General features: G+C 41.4%; 1 protein-coding gene across 1 annotated transcript in view; it reads right to left on the minus strand.

Annotated features, from left to right (window-relative positions):
* cpxm2 (carboxypeptidase X (M14 family), member 2) overlaps positions 1–15,328 on the minus strand; it is a 30,050-nt gene extending 14,722 nt beyond the window's left edge. The window contains exons 1-4 of the mRNA XM_056365253.1: positions 14,607–15,328; positions 11,823–11,921; positions 6,318–6,427; positions 3,507–3,646 (exon numbers count right to left, since the gene is read on the minus strand). Of these exons, the coding sequence (XP_056221228.1) occupies positions 3,507–3,646; positions 6,318–6,427; positions 11,823–11,921; positions 14,607–14,889 (632 nt within the window). The 5' untranslated portion in view covers positions 14,890–15,328. The remainder of the gene's footprint in view (positions 1–3,506; positions 3,647–6,317; positions 6,428–11,822; positions 11,922–14,606) is intronic.
* Between the last annotated feature and the right edge of the window lie 3,202 nt (positions 15,329–18,530).

Raw genomic sequence — 18,530 nt, forward strand, 5'->3', positions numbered from 1 at the left:
CTCACAGGGTGGAAGTCCATTTTAAAAGTAGGAAAATTGGAGAGGAGGTCAAAGAATTTATATTAGAAGTGTCACTTGAGTCTTTTATTATTTAAAGTTTTGGCATCTGATCAAAAGTGAGAGATGATTTTCATCTTAACTGGGCGGAGTTTCGATTCAGAAATTCAGGAAACTTTAGTCTGATATATATAAGTGAATGAACCAAATTTAAAAATCCACATAGTCAGACTTTGACTTGGATTTTCTAAAATCCAGGCTATGGCCCTGGCCACAATAATGTAACTTTAACAAAAATCAATAATGAATGGAGGTAAATGGAAAGGCATGGTTGTCCAGAAGTACAGCATGCATTTGAACATGTTCAATACAAATGTAAAGCACACAGGCGTTGCAGTCAAGCTACAACTTACAAGCACACTGGTACGGTCCAATAGAAGTAGCATATGTAGAGCACAAGGGGGTGAAAAATCAAAACACGACAGTGTTTTTTTTTTTTTATGTCTGTCTGCAAGAAGAGTTCACTGATGACTTAATGTCCCATCATACCAGGCAGAGCTCTGCCCGGAGTGTGCAGTATGTAGGCTTGCAGTGGCTCCAATGCTTTTGGATAAAGACATCAGTGCTGAGCTGGTACAGCTTGGCAAGAATTCCCAGTTCTGCTAATTAAAGCGCTGTTATAGACAGAAGCCCCTGAGCTGGCACCACAGACAGCTACATGCCCTACAGAGCTAATTGAGGAGAAATTCTGTCTCAGGAATCAATGTCTTCTTGTGCCCTTAGATCGTGCTGGCCGTGAAGGAAAATTACAAACACAGCCTGATAGAGTATCTCCCCATGCTCTCCAGCTACGCAGCAGTTTCCAGAAGTCTGTGCCACCCTTCCCAATTAAGAAGCACAAAGGCCAAAAGTTGTCAAATATTATTACAGAGCAAAGTCAGAGTAGGTAGATGGTGCGGGAAAATGTGAACAGAAGCAGTTGTTCGTTTTTTTTTTTCTTTTATGAAGAGAAGACCAGCTTAAATGTACAGTAAGTACAGCCTTTCTCTTCAGTTCAACACTATGTTGTTGTACATTGGTCCGGCATTTAACTATTTATTGTTATACTGTATTACCTGTATTATAAGTTTGCAAGTCATGAATGTGTATGAAAGGTGTTGTGGTGGTAGGCGTACAAATAAACTATTTTATTACACATTTTTTAACCCCTATAATGAATATTTTGCATAGCATCAAAATTCATTATTGTAGTGGAAGAACCTTTCATTAATCACTTACTGACATATAACAGCAGAACTGAGAACTAACTTAATACCATATTTTGGTCTGTAAAAACCATTAAGTCCCCAGCCACATGCATATGGTCAACCTGGCAACCCTTAAGCTGTTGTTATTAATGGATTATCACTGATTTTGAAAGTAAAGGTAAATATGAACATGATTAAATCCATTACTCCTAACCTTTAAAACCTCAGTCAGCAGTCCTTATTCAAAATATTACCTCAAACCTATTACTTCAATTTAGACCACACGCCTGTACAGTGAGGATGAGTTTACTGTATTGTTCCCTGACACAAAAGGAGCTTATACAGTCAGGTCTACAGGAGCATAATGGAGAATCTAGTCTTGTTGAAAAGTGTGGGGCTGTATAATTCAAGGTGAAGCACTATGACAACAGGTATGTTTCTCCATAACAAAACACACACACACCTTATCCTTTGTGAGCCTCGAGTGGATTTCTGAAGAGCTCATGAAGAGCTCAGCTATGTACTGTACAGCATGTGTTTTCTGTGCGCATGTGAGCATCAAAGGTCAGAATTGACACAAATTCAATCTAGCGTCAACATAACACCGGGTTAACTTTGTTCAGTGGATAGTGGGCAGTAAACCAAACTAAACCCGAGACAATGGATGTTATGACCCATTGTTATTATTATTTTCCTTCAACCCGAACGATCTATCACACATTTATTGCTGATACGACCTATAGGAGCGTATCAGCAGGCCGCTGGGTCAAATTAGCCATTTTATTTTGTAAATAACACAAAAGTAAATAATGACTCTAACAGCAGGTAATATATATATATATATAATACTCATTGATACTAGGTAAAATTAACGCAGTATTGCTTCTGAGTTTTTTTTACCTAAACTAGGTGAAAACTGACCCAGAGTCAGAAAGAGTGCTACTCTACAATTATACATGAGTCTACATATTTTATCTTTACCTTAAAAACTGTACAAAATAATTTACACTCTGGTATAGTAACTGAGGCGACAGAGGTGAGTAGGTGATTTCCAAATTTAGAGTATATGTTAAAGAAAGTATATGTATATAATTAAAGTCATAAATAATCCCTACTTGTTATATCCCCCCCTTTTTTTACCCTTCATCTGAGTGTGATGAACCAGCTTACAGTCCAGTAAAATCTATTTCCTCCAGTGTTATTTTTATAATGTGGTGACCTTTTAAGAGACATGAAAGAATGAGGCTGCACTCCAATCAATAAATCCTCAATCCCACAGTGAGGGGATCAGAAAAGACTTGTGAAAAGGGCAAACACCAGTGAAGGATCGGCGCCATGTGGAATGAAATTGAAAAGCTTGTTTTGTTTATATTTGTGAAAGTCAAATTTTCCACTTGGGTTTAAAGGAAAATCTAAGAGACATTTGGAGCTTTGGAGCAATTATTGCTGACGGTCTACTTCCAGTTTTCATTTCCCATAGTCATTTTGAAACTCATGCCATATTTAATTTGGCCATGTACGTGTTTTTGGGCTGACATTAGCCAAGTGGTTGTAGCGGCACGGCTCTATGGACAGCAAATTTGGTCTGTCACTTTGTCCACAACTTTGAGCTGGACTGACTTTATCTCAACAAATATTGGATGGATTGCCATGAAATTTTGTACCAACAGTCATACCTCCCAGAGGATGAATCCTACAAACTTGACAAGATTAACTGCTAATCTAAGTATGTTACCAATAAAAAGACAGTCGGCCAGCCAGACAGTCTATTTCCATGAGGGGAGTTCAATTTCTCTTTGTAAACTGAAGGTGATTAGTCAGACACGATGCAGAAGATAAAAATCTAATTAATAATAATGATCTATTATGCATATTTTCCACTCATATTTTATCTTTCTTCCATCCTTAGATGGACTATAGTGTTGGTCTGAGATAAGTTGAGTGAATAATGTGGAGCACGATGCCTGCCCTGACCAACTTTTGCAAACAAAAACATAACAAAGCTTAAGAGAAGATTCATATTAAATATCTTGGATTATCTGGCTCTGTGGAAATTGCTTTTCATGTTCTACAAAAATGAAATGATTTAAAACAACTTCAAGACAGACATCGCCAGGATTTGAAGCAACTTAGGAAAACTGGCACGAAACCCCACCCCCCCACAATTATCCTTTCAAGTCAGCTTGGACAACAAGAAAATCCCCATCCTCACTGTGCGACCATCTGCAACTCTCCATGCATGTCTGCAGGGTTCCTACTCACGACCAGAGGGAGCTCCTGCCTTGTGTGATGACCCCTGTGAACTTTGTCAGCCTCCTGGCATCCACCTCGAACCACTGGAGCGGGTCATCTCTCCCCGCGCACCAGGCCCCGTCATAGAGGTCATCTTCATAAAGGCCTGCCTGCAGGCCAGAAACAGCCGCGTGGAGCACAGTTTTATTCCAGATGTACATGTTGACTCACACACACACACACACACACACACACACACACACACACACACACACACACACACACACACAAACAGAGTCTATGCATGGTACAGAGCACTGTACTGACAGGCTCTACTTGGCTTTCTTAAAAATGTATGAAAGCTTACTATTCAAGTTTTGACAGTGGAGAGGGTGACGTGTGCAAAAGTCAACAAGGCTGAGATGTTTCGATCTGATCCTCCGACAATCTAAACTATGCTGTCTAGATGAGAATCAGCCAGGCCTGATAAATGTGTTTTCTACCATGATGAAGACAGTATATCGTCTGTATAAAACAGGTGCAGCCTACATAACTCATACTGGGCTAGAGGGAGATAACAAGGGCAAAAAAAGGCCGGTGAAGCTGAATTACAGAAAATGAACTCCGGACACATCTGTGAGACAGGGCTGCCTCTTTCCCGAACCCTAGCATTCCTGAATTTTCTGCAACAGTTTTAGCGCTGTGACGTGTCACTGATGTAACGTGAGGACACGTTTTCTTAACGCTTGCTAGCTCGGTTCAACAGCTGAAAATGTTAAACTAATTATAATGCATTAAAATGCTTCTCCATCCGTAAAGCCTTGTGCTGCACCAGTTGACAATGTTGGCTCAGAGCGAGATGGTGCGAACCGTCACGCACATGCTGTATGCTGACAGGCCACATTGTTCATCTACTTCATCCGAACTTAAACATTGTGTTGACACACAGTTCTGTACATGCTGAGTCTATAATATCGCTGCCTCTTTATCATAACTGCCGAGTCACTTTGAAGTAGGCCTCTCTCGTTATGCCTAAACACAGAATCGTATGAAAACAGACGAATGGGATGTAACACGTCCCCATTTACATATTCTCACTTCAAAGATGAGTTAAAGGTAATTTATTATGTAAATCTAATATCACTACTTACTGATGCTCTGACACATTTGAGGTTTTGTGATCTATATTTGGTTAATATTCAACATCACTGTATTATGTTTCATTAATTTTAAATGTGTTTGGTGTTGACTGAAGCTTTCCTCCAATGAATGTGGCCCTATGTGTTGTGTCTTGGAGAAATGAATTTAAAAATCTTTATCATGAAAAGTAAATGAAGTAAATTTTGGATTATTGAGAATTTTTGGATGAATGCAAATGTCATATTCCTGCAAAGATCCACATCAACTCCTCATAGGTGGCAAAGGCCTGTTAGAGAAGCCCGACACACATCTTCCTGTTGTCAAAGAAGCTGATTGGCTGATCTGACTTCGTGTTGGAATGCGGGTTCAAAATGGGAAAACAAACAAAAAAAAAGTCACGTGAACAATCCTTTACTTTTTCATTAACGTGCAGCTAGGAGACGCACGTTCCAGATGTAAGTGCACCACATTCCTAAAGCCAAAATGCACACACTAGGTTTGTTGTTGAAAATGGACGAGAGTTGCAAACGATAGGTTTAGTTTAATGTTCTGTTTGTCTGGTAGTTACTGTAGCAGAACGTCTGTAACAGAGTTCAGTGAAATATGAATGAAGGTTTGGCCACGGAACAAGTGATTACATTTTGACGCCAATCCACAGCCAGGTGCAGATCCAGGAGCTTCCATGAACTACTTGCTGGAATGAAAAAAATCTGGCACATGTATACCATAATTGTCTGTTGCTATATGTATTTTGCTGCAGGGTAGCTTTCTTTCATCAACATTTCTTTTGCACTTATTACAATTTTACAGGATATGTGCAATCTCAGTAATATTTCAGTTGTGCCTGTTGGTGTGCGTCTCCCAATATCAAGAGAAAGTTAAATCCATCCCAGTACTGTTGGTGTCTGGAACCTAAACAAACTGTCGCAGCTACAAAAGTGGAAATAAACCAAGTCCACTGGCCGCAGGCCCGATTCAACAGGCAACATCTGCTTTTGATGTGTTTCTCCTGATTTACAGATAATTGTGCTCTAGAATGGACACTATCTCTGTCCCGCCACGATTCCCGACGTGCACACATACATGCACAGGGGTTCACGCGCAGCAAACAATAAATCCATTGTTTTGCTGGTTTCCTGAGACATAGTGCCCCTGCTGTCTTGAGTGAATTAACAGCATGTGTGTGTATGTTTCATTAATTGTGGCGTTGGATTCGGCGCGGCGCAGCCTGCAGAGGACGAGGCTCGCTGCAGACTGTACGCAGGCTAATACCCTCAAAGCACAGCTTGCACTAACAGGAAATACCTCTTCTCCCAGATGCCAGTCCTTTTTTATTAGGTTTGGGGACTTGCCCCTGGTATTGATGGCAACACTATTACTTTCTATGTTGGGTTAGCTTTGAAGTATTAAAAATATGCTGTGAGCTGAAATAGAATGATAATGCCATCCACATTTAACTGAGGAGAAGCAACTTATCACAGCAGACATCTTTCCAAGGAGCATTAATATGAACTTAAACAGATATTAAAATGAAAAGATACCGTCTCCCAGCCGTATTTCTTTGGTATTGCTGCTGGAAAATGATTCCACCAAACATGAAGGCATCCAAGGAAAGGTGAGATTGGCCAGGGTGTAACGTGAGCCCCAATACTTCTGGTAAGCTTACTCAAGCTACGCCAACACTTTATATTCCCGTCTTACCTGAATGTTAAGACGACCTCTGTGTGCACCAAGGCCGTAGCGTTTCGTAGTTGAAGCATGAAGCTGGAAATCATCAATCTTCAGCGTCTCCAATCCCATAGGAGGGCATTCTGGGTAATGAGAATGATAAATTGGCATGTGATGGTAATGTTATGTATCATGTGTGTTGCTTCACTACAGGAGCGTTGCTTTCTGCACAGCACCTGAGTCAGGGGCCCATGCATGCGTTTGTTAATAGCTTGACAAAAATGACTCAACAGTAATGAGCAATTTGGACTTGAGCTCAAATGTGTGAAGCAAACAGGACAGCAGCTGCAGTCTGTTTGCAACTGAGGAGAGCTAATAATACAAGCTCTGTTGAGAAAGGCTAATGCAGTCAACACGTAGTGAGCAGTGAACAGCTTCATCTAATAATGTGAAACGCCCAAATTAAAGCTGAATGCGATTGCTATCATAGCGGCCATTATCTGTGTTGATGGCTCTTTGTTCTGCCTCTCAGCAATACACACACACACGCACGCATACACGCGTGCACACACACACACAACAAAAACTGAATGTGCACACAATGCTGCGTATAAACAACCCATTCTCTAAAAAACCTGGAAAATTAAACAACAAAAGGAAGAAGCCTGAATGAATGAAATGGAGTTTTAACAGCGTGACCAAGACTTTGATGTTTCAACTGCTGTGAATTTCAAAACATGTCAAGCTTCATGGATGATTAATGACTGTACACTATGAAAGCTTCCCCCTTTTTTCCTTTTTTTTATTTGGTAATTTTGCAATGCACACCTATCACAGCCATCTAACTGCACCCTGAATACATGATTAAATTGTTTAAAAATGACTGGAGCAATATGATTTTATTGAAAGAGAGAAAATGGGACATTGCAGCAGCTGCGGACACAAAACTTTATATGTATTCTCAAAGGTTTTGATTAAACCATAAAATGAGAGGAAACTCTTTCAATGTCAGGAAGCGATTGTTATGATTTTCAGCCGTGATTGGATAATGGACTTTCACAGATGATGAGAGTTAGATTTTGTTTTTCACAGTAATCCACAGGCTGTAGAATGAATAAATAAGGATTGGATTAAATAAATAGAAGGTTAATTCTCATACATCACCATACATTTACTTAACACAGCTCATTGTATGCTCAAACACTGCTGTGCACTGTTGGACTAAGAGAGTTTTGGTGCCAGTCATAGCAACAGATAAAGTGACAAACAGGTCAAAATCATTAAAAAAAAAAGTGGTGTGATCCTTTAAGTTTTTGCACAAATTCCTGTAAGATATCTAAAACAAACTACCTACGGCTCCTGTAGAGTCTCACAGCAACTCCCATATGTTTGGTGTACAGACAGATTAGAGCAGAGGCAGAAAAATCCTGACCTTTAGTTTCTGCTGAGGGTCAAGCTCCAAGAGCGGTGGATTCAACTGTTCCCATGATGCAACCTAATCACGTCTTCTTGTTTGACCCTCACTGCTATAAACGCCAGTGTCTTCCTAAGTCCACGTCTCCTGCTATAACAAGGCTTTCTGTGTTTTAAAGTGTCCAAGCCCAAGCTGAAATAACCCTGATGACATCACTGTGACCTCATCTGGGTTACAGGGTTATTTTCTCAGACTTGACTCTCGGGCTGTGTCCAAAATCACTCCCTCATCCACTCACTCACTCACTCACTCACTCCCTTTGGAATAGACACTAAATAGTGAGAAGTGAAGTGAGATTTCTGACTTATCATCATCATCGTTGTCATTGTTTTATGTCATCAGCTGCTGAGTTATGCAGCAGTGAGTTGCATCTACTGTATAAAATGTGGTGCATTGCAAAGTGGGATTATGTAGTGGATGAATTTCACGCTCAGAATTCAGACACCCAAATAAAAAGGGGCGAGGGTAAATGTAGTGCCGGATACAGAAACAGCCTCAGACCTGTTTCTACTGACTCAGTGGTACTCCCCATTACTAGTAAACTGACTGTGATGTGTGTGAAGTTATTGTGATGTGGAGTTAGCTGGGGACACCTAAAGCGGAGGCAGTAGTCACTGTATGGGATGACTGGGAGCTGTGATTCAGACTGCAGTGTGTATGTGTGTGTGTGTATGTGTGTGTGTGTGTGTGTGTGTGTGTGTGTGTGTGTGTGTGTGACCTTGATGTCTTGCTCTAGGCATGTTGTGTGGCCTCATGCTTAGTCGTGCAGAAATGCCACAATGCAAACACCACTCATCTTGTCATGGGATATGTCATTTCATTTTTTCAGACTTGCTTTGCTCGTCTATTTTTCTTTGAAAAATTTTAAATATCCACTGGGCGATTTGTCTTTTGTTGCCACGTTCCAACAGTCTTATAAAACTGTTGTTAAATTGAATTATTTGAACTTATTGTTTTAGAATTGAATTTTAATCCTAAATCATAAATTCAGATCTGTAGATGATGATAAGGCACAGTGCAGGTCTCTAAAAGAGCCTGATCAATCAATGCAATGAGTCCCATGGCTCATATCTTTACTGGCGGTACTGATGATGGCAATTAGCATTCATCAATATGAATAATCATACTGTAATTAACTCTATGAGCGTGCCAATTATCCTGTTGCAGCCACTGACGCCACAGCAGTGGTCTGTCAGGCAGGCGGCTGTATTCGAGGCATTCCTGCCTTTATTTTGGAAAAACACAGTTTTTAAAAGAGAAGGCTGCACATCACTTAAGAATGTTTTAATTTGCTGCTGGAGGGAGTCTGCAGTTCATTTGAACAAATGCCTGCCTTTAAGTGACTGCAGTAACTGAGATGGTGGTACTAAATAGAGCTCTTTGTGTGAGATTGGCTCATCGTTTACACCACAATGGATATCGCCCAGCGAGGACCAAATGGACAAATCAAGGCTGACGTGTGAAGTTCCCGTTGCCCAGTGGCTCTTTGGGTCAGATGGAGTGGTTTGCAGACTTCCCTGGACCACAGCAACGGAATTTCAGAGCAAGAATTTCCGATTGGGCACCGGTCTGTTTGAACATATGCTTCACATGTCGCTGTCATACAGCCAGGACTGGCTTCACAATGAACACTCAGAGGTGAAACAGGCGCAAAGAGGACAAAGGAATTTTCCTCAAGAATACTGTAGATCTGGACATTTGCTATTACAGTATATATATATATATATATATATATATGCGTGTGAAGTTGGCAGTAATGTAAATATTTATGTCCATAGAGGAAGCTGGCTTTGCGTTTTATAACTGTTCCATCAGCCTGATATGTCTGAGCCACTGAAGTCAATCGTCAATCACATGCACTGTGATTTTTTTAGAGAAGCCACAGACAAAGAAGATCAGCTTCCAAAATCCACACGCGCATGAGGGAATTTATGTTTGGTGCATAAAGAAAACATAGCTTGAGACCAAATTAGATGCCGCCGTAAAACTCGGGTGTAAAAAAGTTGATTAACAAGCCAGAAACAAAGACAGTGGTAGGACCAGTAAGAGCAGTATCCACAGTAACTCTATACAGCAATAAAACATGTGTTGCTCCACTTGTGAACCTTTATGGCTAAATTTAAAATCCTTTTGGAATCAGACACATGCTGTAAGTCCACGGGCTTTCTGAATGGAGCGATCACAACATATTAGGGACAACCCGGCCCTCGAAGCAGCCCAAAGGATCAAGGTTAGCAGGACAAAAAAAAAAAGATGGGCGTCCGCCATGTTGCAAAGCCCTAAATCATTATCACCATCTGTATGCAATCCTTCACGAGAGGACCCACACAGGAACACAGCATCTGGATTCAACAATAATGTATAATAGAAATGACAAAACACACAGTCAAGGCTTCATATGCTGCTGCTAAAAGCCAAAACCAATTCTGGGATTAAAGTTTAGTCAGGTTATGTATCACAAGTTCTTATTTCACATCTGGTGGAGTGTAATTAATTCATGTTACAATGTTTATGTACCGTAAGCTCCCAAACGAAGAGCTCTTGACCCGTTTTTAACTGATACACTTGGAACAATCGAAACAGGAGCTGAGATTTGCCACTATAAGCTGTAATAGCAATTTTCCTGAGTGTGTTTGATTGAGCGTTTTATTGATCATGAATTCAGCTTTTCATTCGTTTTTTTTGTGTTTTTTTTTTTTTTCCAAAGTTACACAGTCTTACCTTGAGGGATAAATCACAATACAAATCATCAGACAGCTGCAAAGCAAACCTTGATGCAATTTTGACTTTTCAACAGACCAATATTTCAAAAAACCCTCAAGAGCATTTTGTCAAGCTCAGCCTTTGTAGCTTGACTGTACATGTGATAAACTGTCATATCTCGGCAGAAACATCATGTTTCAACACGTTTCTCTGACAACTGATGGGAATAATGAATGAGCTGCTGAAACATCCGCTGACTCAGACTTTGAAAATCACTGCTCGTCTTAGAACCCTGTTTAATGAATTCCCTATTGTTTTGGTATGTGTGGATGTGGCAGCCACTGAGGCTTTGCTACACCTTCAACAATGGCCAAATAATTAAAATTTTCAAGGCTAAATAATTTCCTAAGCTGAGTAATAGAGCTCTTGATGTATAGAAAGTGTGTGAATCGTGTGACCCTGATAAATCAGCTGCTACCAGGAGACGCTGGAACGAATTAGGAAAACAGATTGGTGTTGAGTCACAGTTTCAAACCATGAAAACATGATTTTCGGGAGTCTGGGCTGTCCAGATCTCAACTGCGTGGGCTTCTTTGTGCCAGGCATGTCGGCGTTGAGTTCCCAGTTTCCTACATGCATGAATATCCAACTTTCTGCTCCCATTCCCCTAGAGGCAAATTAAAGATGGCAGCCTCTCTGTCTGCCTCGCTAGGTTCCTTACAATAGTTTCAACATAAACACATCAATTCTCCATTGGTCTCCACGCCCAATCTTAACCTCCCAGCATTATTAAATACAGCTTCCCGTTCTGCTGAATGTCTCACACTGTGCAAAAAAAACAAAAAGAAGAAAAAAGTATAATATGGGCAACATCAGCATGTTCAGAGCTGTGGAAAGTCTGAGGTCAAAGTACACGCGCTTTGCCCTAAATCTCGCTTTCAGTCAAGCGAACTTAATCTGTCATCCGACGTGACAGGAAGGCTACTGGGGCATCTTGGCTTCAGCTTAACAAATATACTGTGATCCATGGAAACCAAACACAATGCTTCATAGGCAAAGAGGACATCAGTGCCTCTGTGGCTTGACTCCACTTCTGAGAGCATCATCTTATATTGCCAGACTTTTCCTCTCAGGGAGGGGAAAAAAAAAAAAAAGAGAAAGAAAAATTGCTTCTCGAAAACTCTTCGCCTCTCCAAAATATTTGTCATCTCTGAGAAAGTTGGTTTCCTTTTTCCCCATCCTAACAGCTCCTGTGAAAGTGCAGAAATCATCCCCTGAACGTCGGAGGAAGGAAGATGAATTTTTTTGGAGATCATGAATTTCGCACAACAAACGAGAGTGTCAGTGGTTCTTCGACTCACCTTCTTTTGTTGGGTTGTATTGTCCCGCCTCTGAGATGCTGTTCGGGGTCTTCAGGGTGCTTTTCTTGTTCTTCTCTGCCTTTTTGTTGGCTGTTTTCACTAAGGAAGAAAATTACATGAATACAGGAATTTTTTTTAAAGGGGGAATGTAAAAGATTGAGTCACATTCAAAATTGCTGATTCACTGTTGTCAACATAGAGCAGGAAAGCAATAGTGTTGACACAGAAAAGGGGGAAAAAAAAAGAAAAAAAAGCTTTGGCTGGATTCAGTCCTGCACATATGGATGGATTCAGGATTGGGGACGGAACCAAGAGACAATCTCCAGGCACAGGGTTTGAAAGTGTTTAACTCTTACAGTCAGTTACAGCGTATGTCCCCGCTCACAGTGGCGGAGGCAATGGCGCAATTTAATTTGCACTCTCAATTAAGATCTTTAATGCACTTATAATATTTATGAGGTAACAGTCTCAAGGTCCAAATCAATCATGAAAATACCCTGCATGGGGGGGGGGGGGGGGGGGGGGGCAAGCACATTCCAGGGAATGAAGATGGAAGCGAGGCGTGTGCTTTTTATTTGACCGAGTGTCAGGTCAGGATAGGCCCCACGTGATAACAATCCTTCTCACATCTGAAAGTCTTTATCCGCGTCTCATTCTGGGGACAGGTTAAATCCCCCACAATGCTCCAAGCTGCGTATGTGGTTCAGCGCAGCGGATTTAGAGAGCACAGAGATATGATCATTCAGATGTTGTTGTAGTACAGTGCTCATGCCAGTGAGTAATAACACAATAAATGTACATTTTTGCTCATATTTGCTCATATAGAATTGGAGAGACTTCCAGTATGAAGGCATAGAGGTTTTTCAGCTCACATGTGGACATTTTAGAATAAAAAGACAAAATCTTTCAAAGTGAAAGTACAAGTTTCTTCACCATAAAATAACACAGATAGCAGAGAGAAATAGGGTTTTACAGGGAAATGATAAAAATATAATATGCAATATATTGAATAAAAAATCTTAAAAAAAAAAATCTGTGCCTTGTTTCTCCAAGGTTTGGATTGAAGCTATAATTTTCATGATTTCAGATGAGTTGAATGTCTACATGCTTCAAAAATACACTGAATCATTAAACTGATGGGGGGGCTGGTGATTTTCACTTGACAAGAGATTCAGCCATCGTTGGGTTTACAAGAGGTTATAATACGCCCTCAGAGCAGCGCTACGTCCTCAGGGAAGATTGGAGGCTACAGTGAGTCACTATCGGAAAGTGACGAGACCGGCAGGGGCGAGCTGGTTAGCGTGCTAACTTCAGTAGAGGAAAAGACGTGATAGAAACAAGAGTAAACTTTGGCGTTGCTTTCCATCGCTGGAGACAGCTGTTGGTGAGTAAAGGAATCAAGTTTGATGCTGAACTCGCAACATTTCTTCCAGTCAGGTAAGTAAACAGCTGTTAATGCTAACGCTGGCTATGTAGCAATAGCAAAACTTACAAATCGCTCCTTTAAGAGTCTCCACTTTTTATTCTATTGAACTTACTAAATAATTTTACTTGAAAGTCCTTGCAGTCAGTTTTCTTGGGTGCATAAAAACAAGAATTTACTTTGTTAATATGCTGCAGTGTGATGCAGGAAAGAAGCAGTGGCTTCTGTGTGTTTCACTGTTCCTCCTGTAGTCCCACCTGCAGCAGGTATCCCTGCTCAGACATGTGAAGCCAGATGCCTGAAACATGAGGTCACTGTCGATGCAGCTGCTCTAAATTATCTGCCACCAACCAACAGAAACCCTCACGCCTGCTAGTCCTCCAATCACCTGGTAGGATTTTAAACCTACCTACAAACCTGCTACTGCATGTGCTCAGAGCCTCATAGACATTTTCACACGGACTATAATAGGACAGCGCTGCTGGGTCTTGCTGCTTTTGGGAAAAAAAAAACGTGGATTTCACATGTGTTCTGGCTCCGACATGAAATGCAGTCCTGACCTCTGCTGCGCGTGAGGTTGTTAATCCCGCTGCTCTGCAGAAGCCACACACACACAGAAACACGGCTCAGATCTATGCGTACGGGGGAGTGAGGAGGAGGGCTACCTGAAGAGGTCATTGTTGTTGTCGTGTACTTTTTTTTTTTCTCTGCACATCCATCACCACGTGGATTGAATTCAGCTGCTCCTCTGAAGTCCCAGAGGACAGCAAGGTTCAATGTGGTGCCTTAAATTTTCTGTTTCACTTAATCAAACCGTGTCTGGGGAAGATTAGTTGAGGAAAAGTAATTAAACAGTAGCTTTCTGACATAATAAGGTGCAACTTCTGAATAATTATTTCAGCTTTTTATGTGAAAAGCATCAACTGCTGCAAAACGAAACAAAACTATGTCTCATTTTTAATGTAACTGTTGTTTTACTGCTTAATACCAAACAATATCATTTCTTATCTATTCACACAATACTGTCATGTTTATCTTATTGAAAACTTCACTCAAAACTTGTCCTAAAAAGCTGAAATGATTCGCCATATACTGTCATCTAGTGGCAGCACTGACTCATAAGTGTGCTTTATTTCAAAAGTTTCAGCAGAACTGAAGTTTTCTAACTTAAATGTTGCCTCTACTGTGCGAAAACTGTCGATGCAGGTGTTGTATCATTTCAAAAAACCCATATTGCTCATTGATTGCACTGGGTAATGATGGTGTGGAGAATTCCAAAAGAAAGTTTTATGACTGAATACACAAGAAAGTTTGAGACTTAACTGTAAAGTTGTGCTGCCTAGAGATGGCAATGCTTTTACCTGATTTTGCATCAGCTGTGGTTTTATCCGTCTGCCTGCTGCTGTCTGCCTTCCCCTTGGGCACTTTCTTGGAAGGGTTATGGCCAGGGTGCTCATGCCTGTCAGGTATCGAGGCCACAGGCTTCTCCAGCATTTGGACCTGGTTGTACTGTTCTCTTGTCAGCAGCTCCTGCATGTAGTAATCCTCGTCCTCGCCAGGAGAGCCATAGCTGAGGTCTGCAAGCCCCACGAGGAGTCCCAGCAGAGCCAGGGGGGTTAAGAGGCTGAGGCGCTGTCTTGTCATGACCCGGGGGGATTATCTCCAGCTGAGAGTCCTGATGCCGTCTCCAGAGGAGCCTGCTGCTCTTGCCGGGCTGCGTCCCATCAACTGCTCCCTCTTCGTCTCCCTTCTCACTCCAACACGGAGAGTTCACAAAGTTCTCAGAGCGCTCCAACTCACTGACGAAAGCAGCGGAGCCAGAGGGTCCATGGACGCCTCAGCCTGGGAAAAATGCAGTGAGGGAGGGAGAAACACAGAGAGCAGGGGATGAGGGAGAGGAGACGGAAGAGGCAGGGAGACGGATAGTACACTTCTCTCCTTTAGATGCTGGCAGGTGACTCAAAAAGAAACCGTTTTGTTTTGTGATCTCTTTTCAAATTCAAACCAGTCCACTCTGCTGACACATTGCACTGATTTCATCGGTGTGGGTAGAAGTGAAACGGGGGATAGAAACCTCTCTGGGAAAAACATGCATTGACACATTGAGGATCTGCTTTCATCTCCATCTCCTCCCACTCTGTCTGGGGCAGGCGCTTCTCTAACCAGAGGAAAGTTTCCTCTTTCCTGCGGGGGAATCAACACGGGGACTTAAACAGCTCTTAACCAGCTTACAATTCTGTGTATCCAAAGGAGAAGCAGAGGCAAGCTCCCTGATCCATGTAGGGGCTGTGCTTTAAGTCCAAACTGGCACAGAAGTCAGTGATCTGATCTTTTCAGTTTGAGCATCAGATCACAGGGTGCACAGCTGTCAGTAAAAGTACACTTACTGCACTTATTATAACACAACATGATATCCCTTTACTGGGAGAAAGATAATTAACTTGTTGCTCCTCTGTAAGCTGCCACATTTTCTGAGGATGTTCTTCTTTCGGCCAAGACCTGTTTGGACTTTGCAGTAATTTACACATTAACAAGCCAGGCTGAAATTTAAACGAAAAATCCCTCCGCTGAGCATCCAGGCATGTTCCAACACAGGGATGGAGCGCTGCCCTGTGTGTCAATGCTCATCACATCAGCGCTGCCTGTTCCTCATGAAGCTCTCTCTCTCCCTTACTCTCTGTCTCTCTCTCTCACACACACACACACACACACACACACACACACACACACACACACACACACACACAAACAGACACACATACAGACACATACAGACATGACTACAGCAGCTGATGGAAACCCACTTTCAGAAGAAGACAATAACAAAGCCCAAAGCCAGGAGTCAAACTGATTAAAACCATATTTTTTTATTTCATTGTAATTTAAGAAGATTTTTAAGTGAAATTGGGGAAAAAAAAGTTTCACCACAACATGTTATCTCTGGCATTTAAGAAGCATGTGGAGTTCTAGCAAAGCAGAGAAACGTCTCGCCTTGGGCTTAAAAGATTTAGTCATAAGGAGTGGGGATTCTACGGAGCATTCGCACAACTAATAAGTAAAGCTTCTGACATTTCATCAACCTGAGGCGAGACAAACTAAGGCAAAGATAATAATCCCATAACAAGCCTGGTGCCCCGCCTGGACGCTGCCCAAATTAAATGCATTGGTTCATTACACACAATTAATGTGGATGGACACTGAATAGAGAAAAGTCTTAAAAAAAAAAAAAAAAAGGTTGTATGGAAATCAGGCTTTACACCTGAGTCTGAGAGTGAGCGTCTGAAGAAAGGGTGAAAGGAGGCGGCTAAAGGCTGCAGGCTAGTCACAGAAGAACAGGATCTGGAGTGGGTGGACAGCTCGAGGCTGGAATACTCCACGCTCGGCTGGCACAATCTTTTGCCAGCTTGGCAAGCAGTCGCTGATCGCCCACCCACTCCCCATCTAGACTACACTCATCCTTAACTGTCTGGGAAGAAGAAGGAGGAGGAGGGAGGAAACGGAAGGAGGGATGAGAGGAAGGCAGCCAAGAGTACTGTAAGAGTTTACCACATGAAATATCCTCCCTCCTTTCACACCTTAAAGCGACTGCGACTTTCAGAGAGTCGTGTCTATGTCTAGACTGTAGCTGTGATGCCTCTGCAGACAGGTCTTACGTTGTAGGAGCCATTACCTTATGTCATGGTAAGCTTCTTCCTGTCTATTCTGTCGCCATTTAAAGATGACCATGTGACAAATTTGGCTGTTTTTTCTGTGGTGCAGTTCATTCTTTAGGAAGTGTTGTTTGACATATGGAAAATGTAGCCAACATATAGCCATTACCTTCTTTTTTCTCAAAAAAGTAAATCCGAAATTAATCGAGATTAATCGCTTCCTGTTCAGACAACGCATTTTAGAGTGGATTTCAAGACTCTAAATCTAACTTTACGGCGTATCAGGATTCGGATCTCTTTGGGAGCGGCTGTTGTGGCTGCCACGAACCCATGTAACCTTTACAAGCACCATTCATATTAATAATGTTGTCTGACCTGTGCAAATTTCAACCAAATTTGCTGAAAATTGGCAAAATTAAATCTGAGGTAATACGCGTGTCCATCCACTACTCTTAACCAAATATTAGGAGTTGGGCGGCTTGAGATTTAAAGCTGGTGGATCTAATTCTCCAGTCAGGTGCCATTAAACCATTGCCAAAGAGAAGACACAATTATAAGACCGTCAATCAAACATCAAACAAAAGAAAGGGACGTGAAAACATGTCAACATATATGGAAGCTGGTGTTCATATTTTCTTTGTGTATTCATTTGAGAAACGTTCCACACAGATCCGATGGTTTTCGCCTCCTCGGTGGAGCAGAAGCTTCTGGGGGATTTATTTGATCAATTTGCTAAGCCTTTTTCCAGAGCAATTTGTCATAGTTTGCTTTTATTGTTAGACCCGTATTTCCTCCAGTGCAAAGAAAAGCAGGTGGATGTAAATGTGCTTTGTGGTTAATGTTTAGTAAAGTTTAGGAAACTAAAACCCGCATAGTCAAAGTTAGGTAAAGATCAGTGTAGCATTGGATTTTTGTTTATATTGGGTGATTTCATATCAGATGTAAGTTATGATTTATACCAAATGTCAACGTTCAGTGCAATTCAGGAAGTAGTGTACTGTATGTAGCTTGGCAGACGTGAGGCCAAGCTACCGCCATGACTTTTCCTTAATGAAGTGTTTTAGTTGCCCAGATGAACCATAGGCTACTGTAAACTTAACTGTTCTCGGCTGCTGACAGTTATTGTAGACAGCAAGGATTTAAATTTCAAATATTGAACATAACCTGGGGTTTTGCGGTCTGTAATGATGCCACACCAGTTACACCTTTGCATCTGATTTATCATCCATTATCAATACTCTCCCAATCAGATACGAAAAACTTTTTGCATAGATTTTTTTTTTTTTTACTTAAGATGTTTCCCTTTCTTGGTTCGGTATATTCTTGATGTTGTTAGGTCTTTTGCTTGTACAGCTCTTTGAAAAGAATTTGACAAATGCACCATAAACAAATTATTATTTTTGTCGTTAATGTGCAATTTTTCTAATCGAAATAAAACTTCAAACCCGCTATTAGCAAAGAGAAACCCTGTTTATGGCCCCTATTGATCTTGAACTGACTCCACACAGAATGAATGAATGGTAGTTTAGAAGTGACTTAGACACGGTCAGCATTTATTAAAGCATGAATTTCTTTTTTCAAACTTGCAGTCTGAAACAGCCTGAATGTCTGCATTAAAACACCTGCTACGGTCTG

The sequence above is a fragment of the Seriola aureovittata genome, chromosome 21 (genome assembly GCF_021018895.1).
Source record: "Seriola aureovittata isolate HTS-2021-v1 ecotype China chromosome 21, ASM2101889v1, whole genome shotgun sequence".
Classification (NCBI taxonomy): Eukaryota; Metazoa; Chordata; class Actinopteri; order Carangiformes; family Carangidae; genus Seriola; species Seriola aureovittata.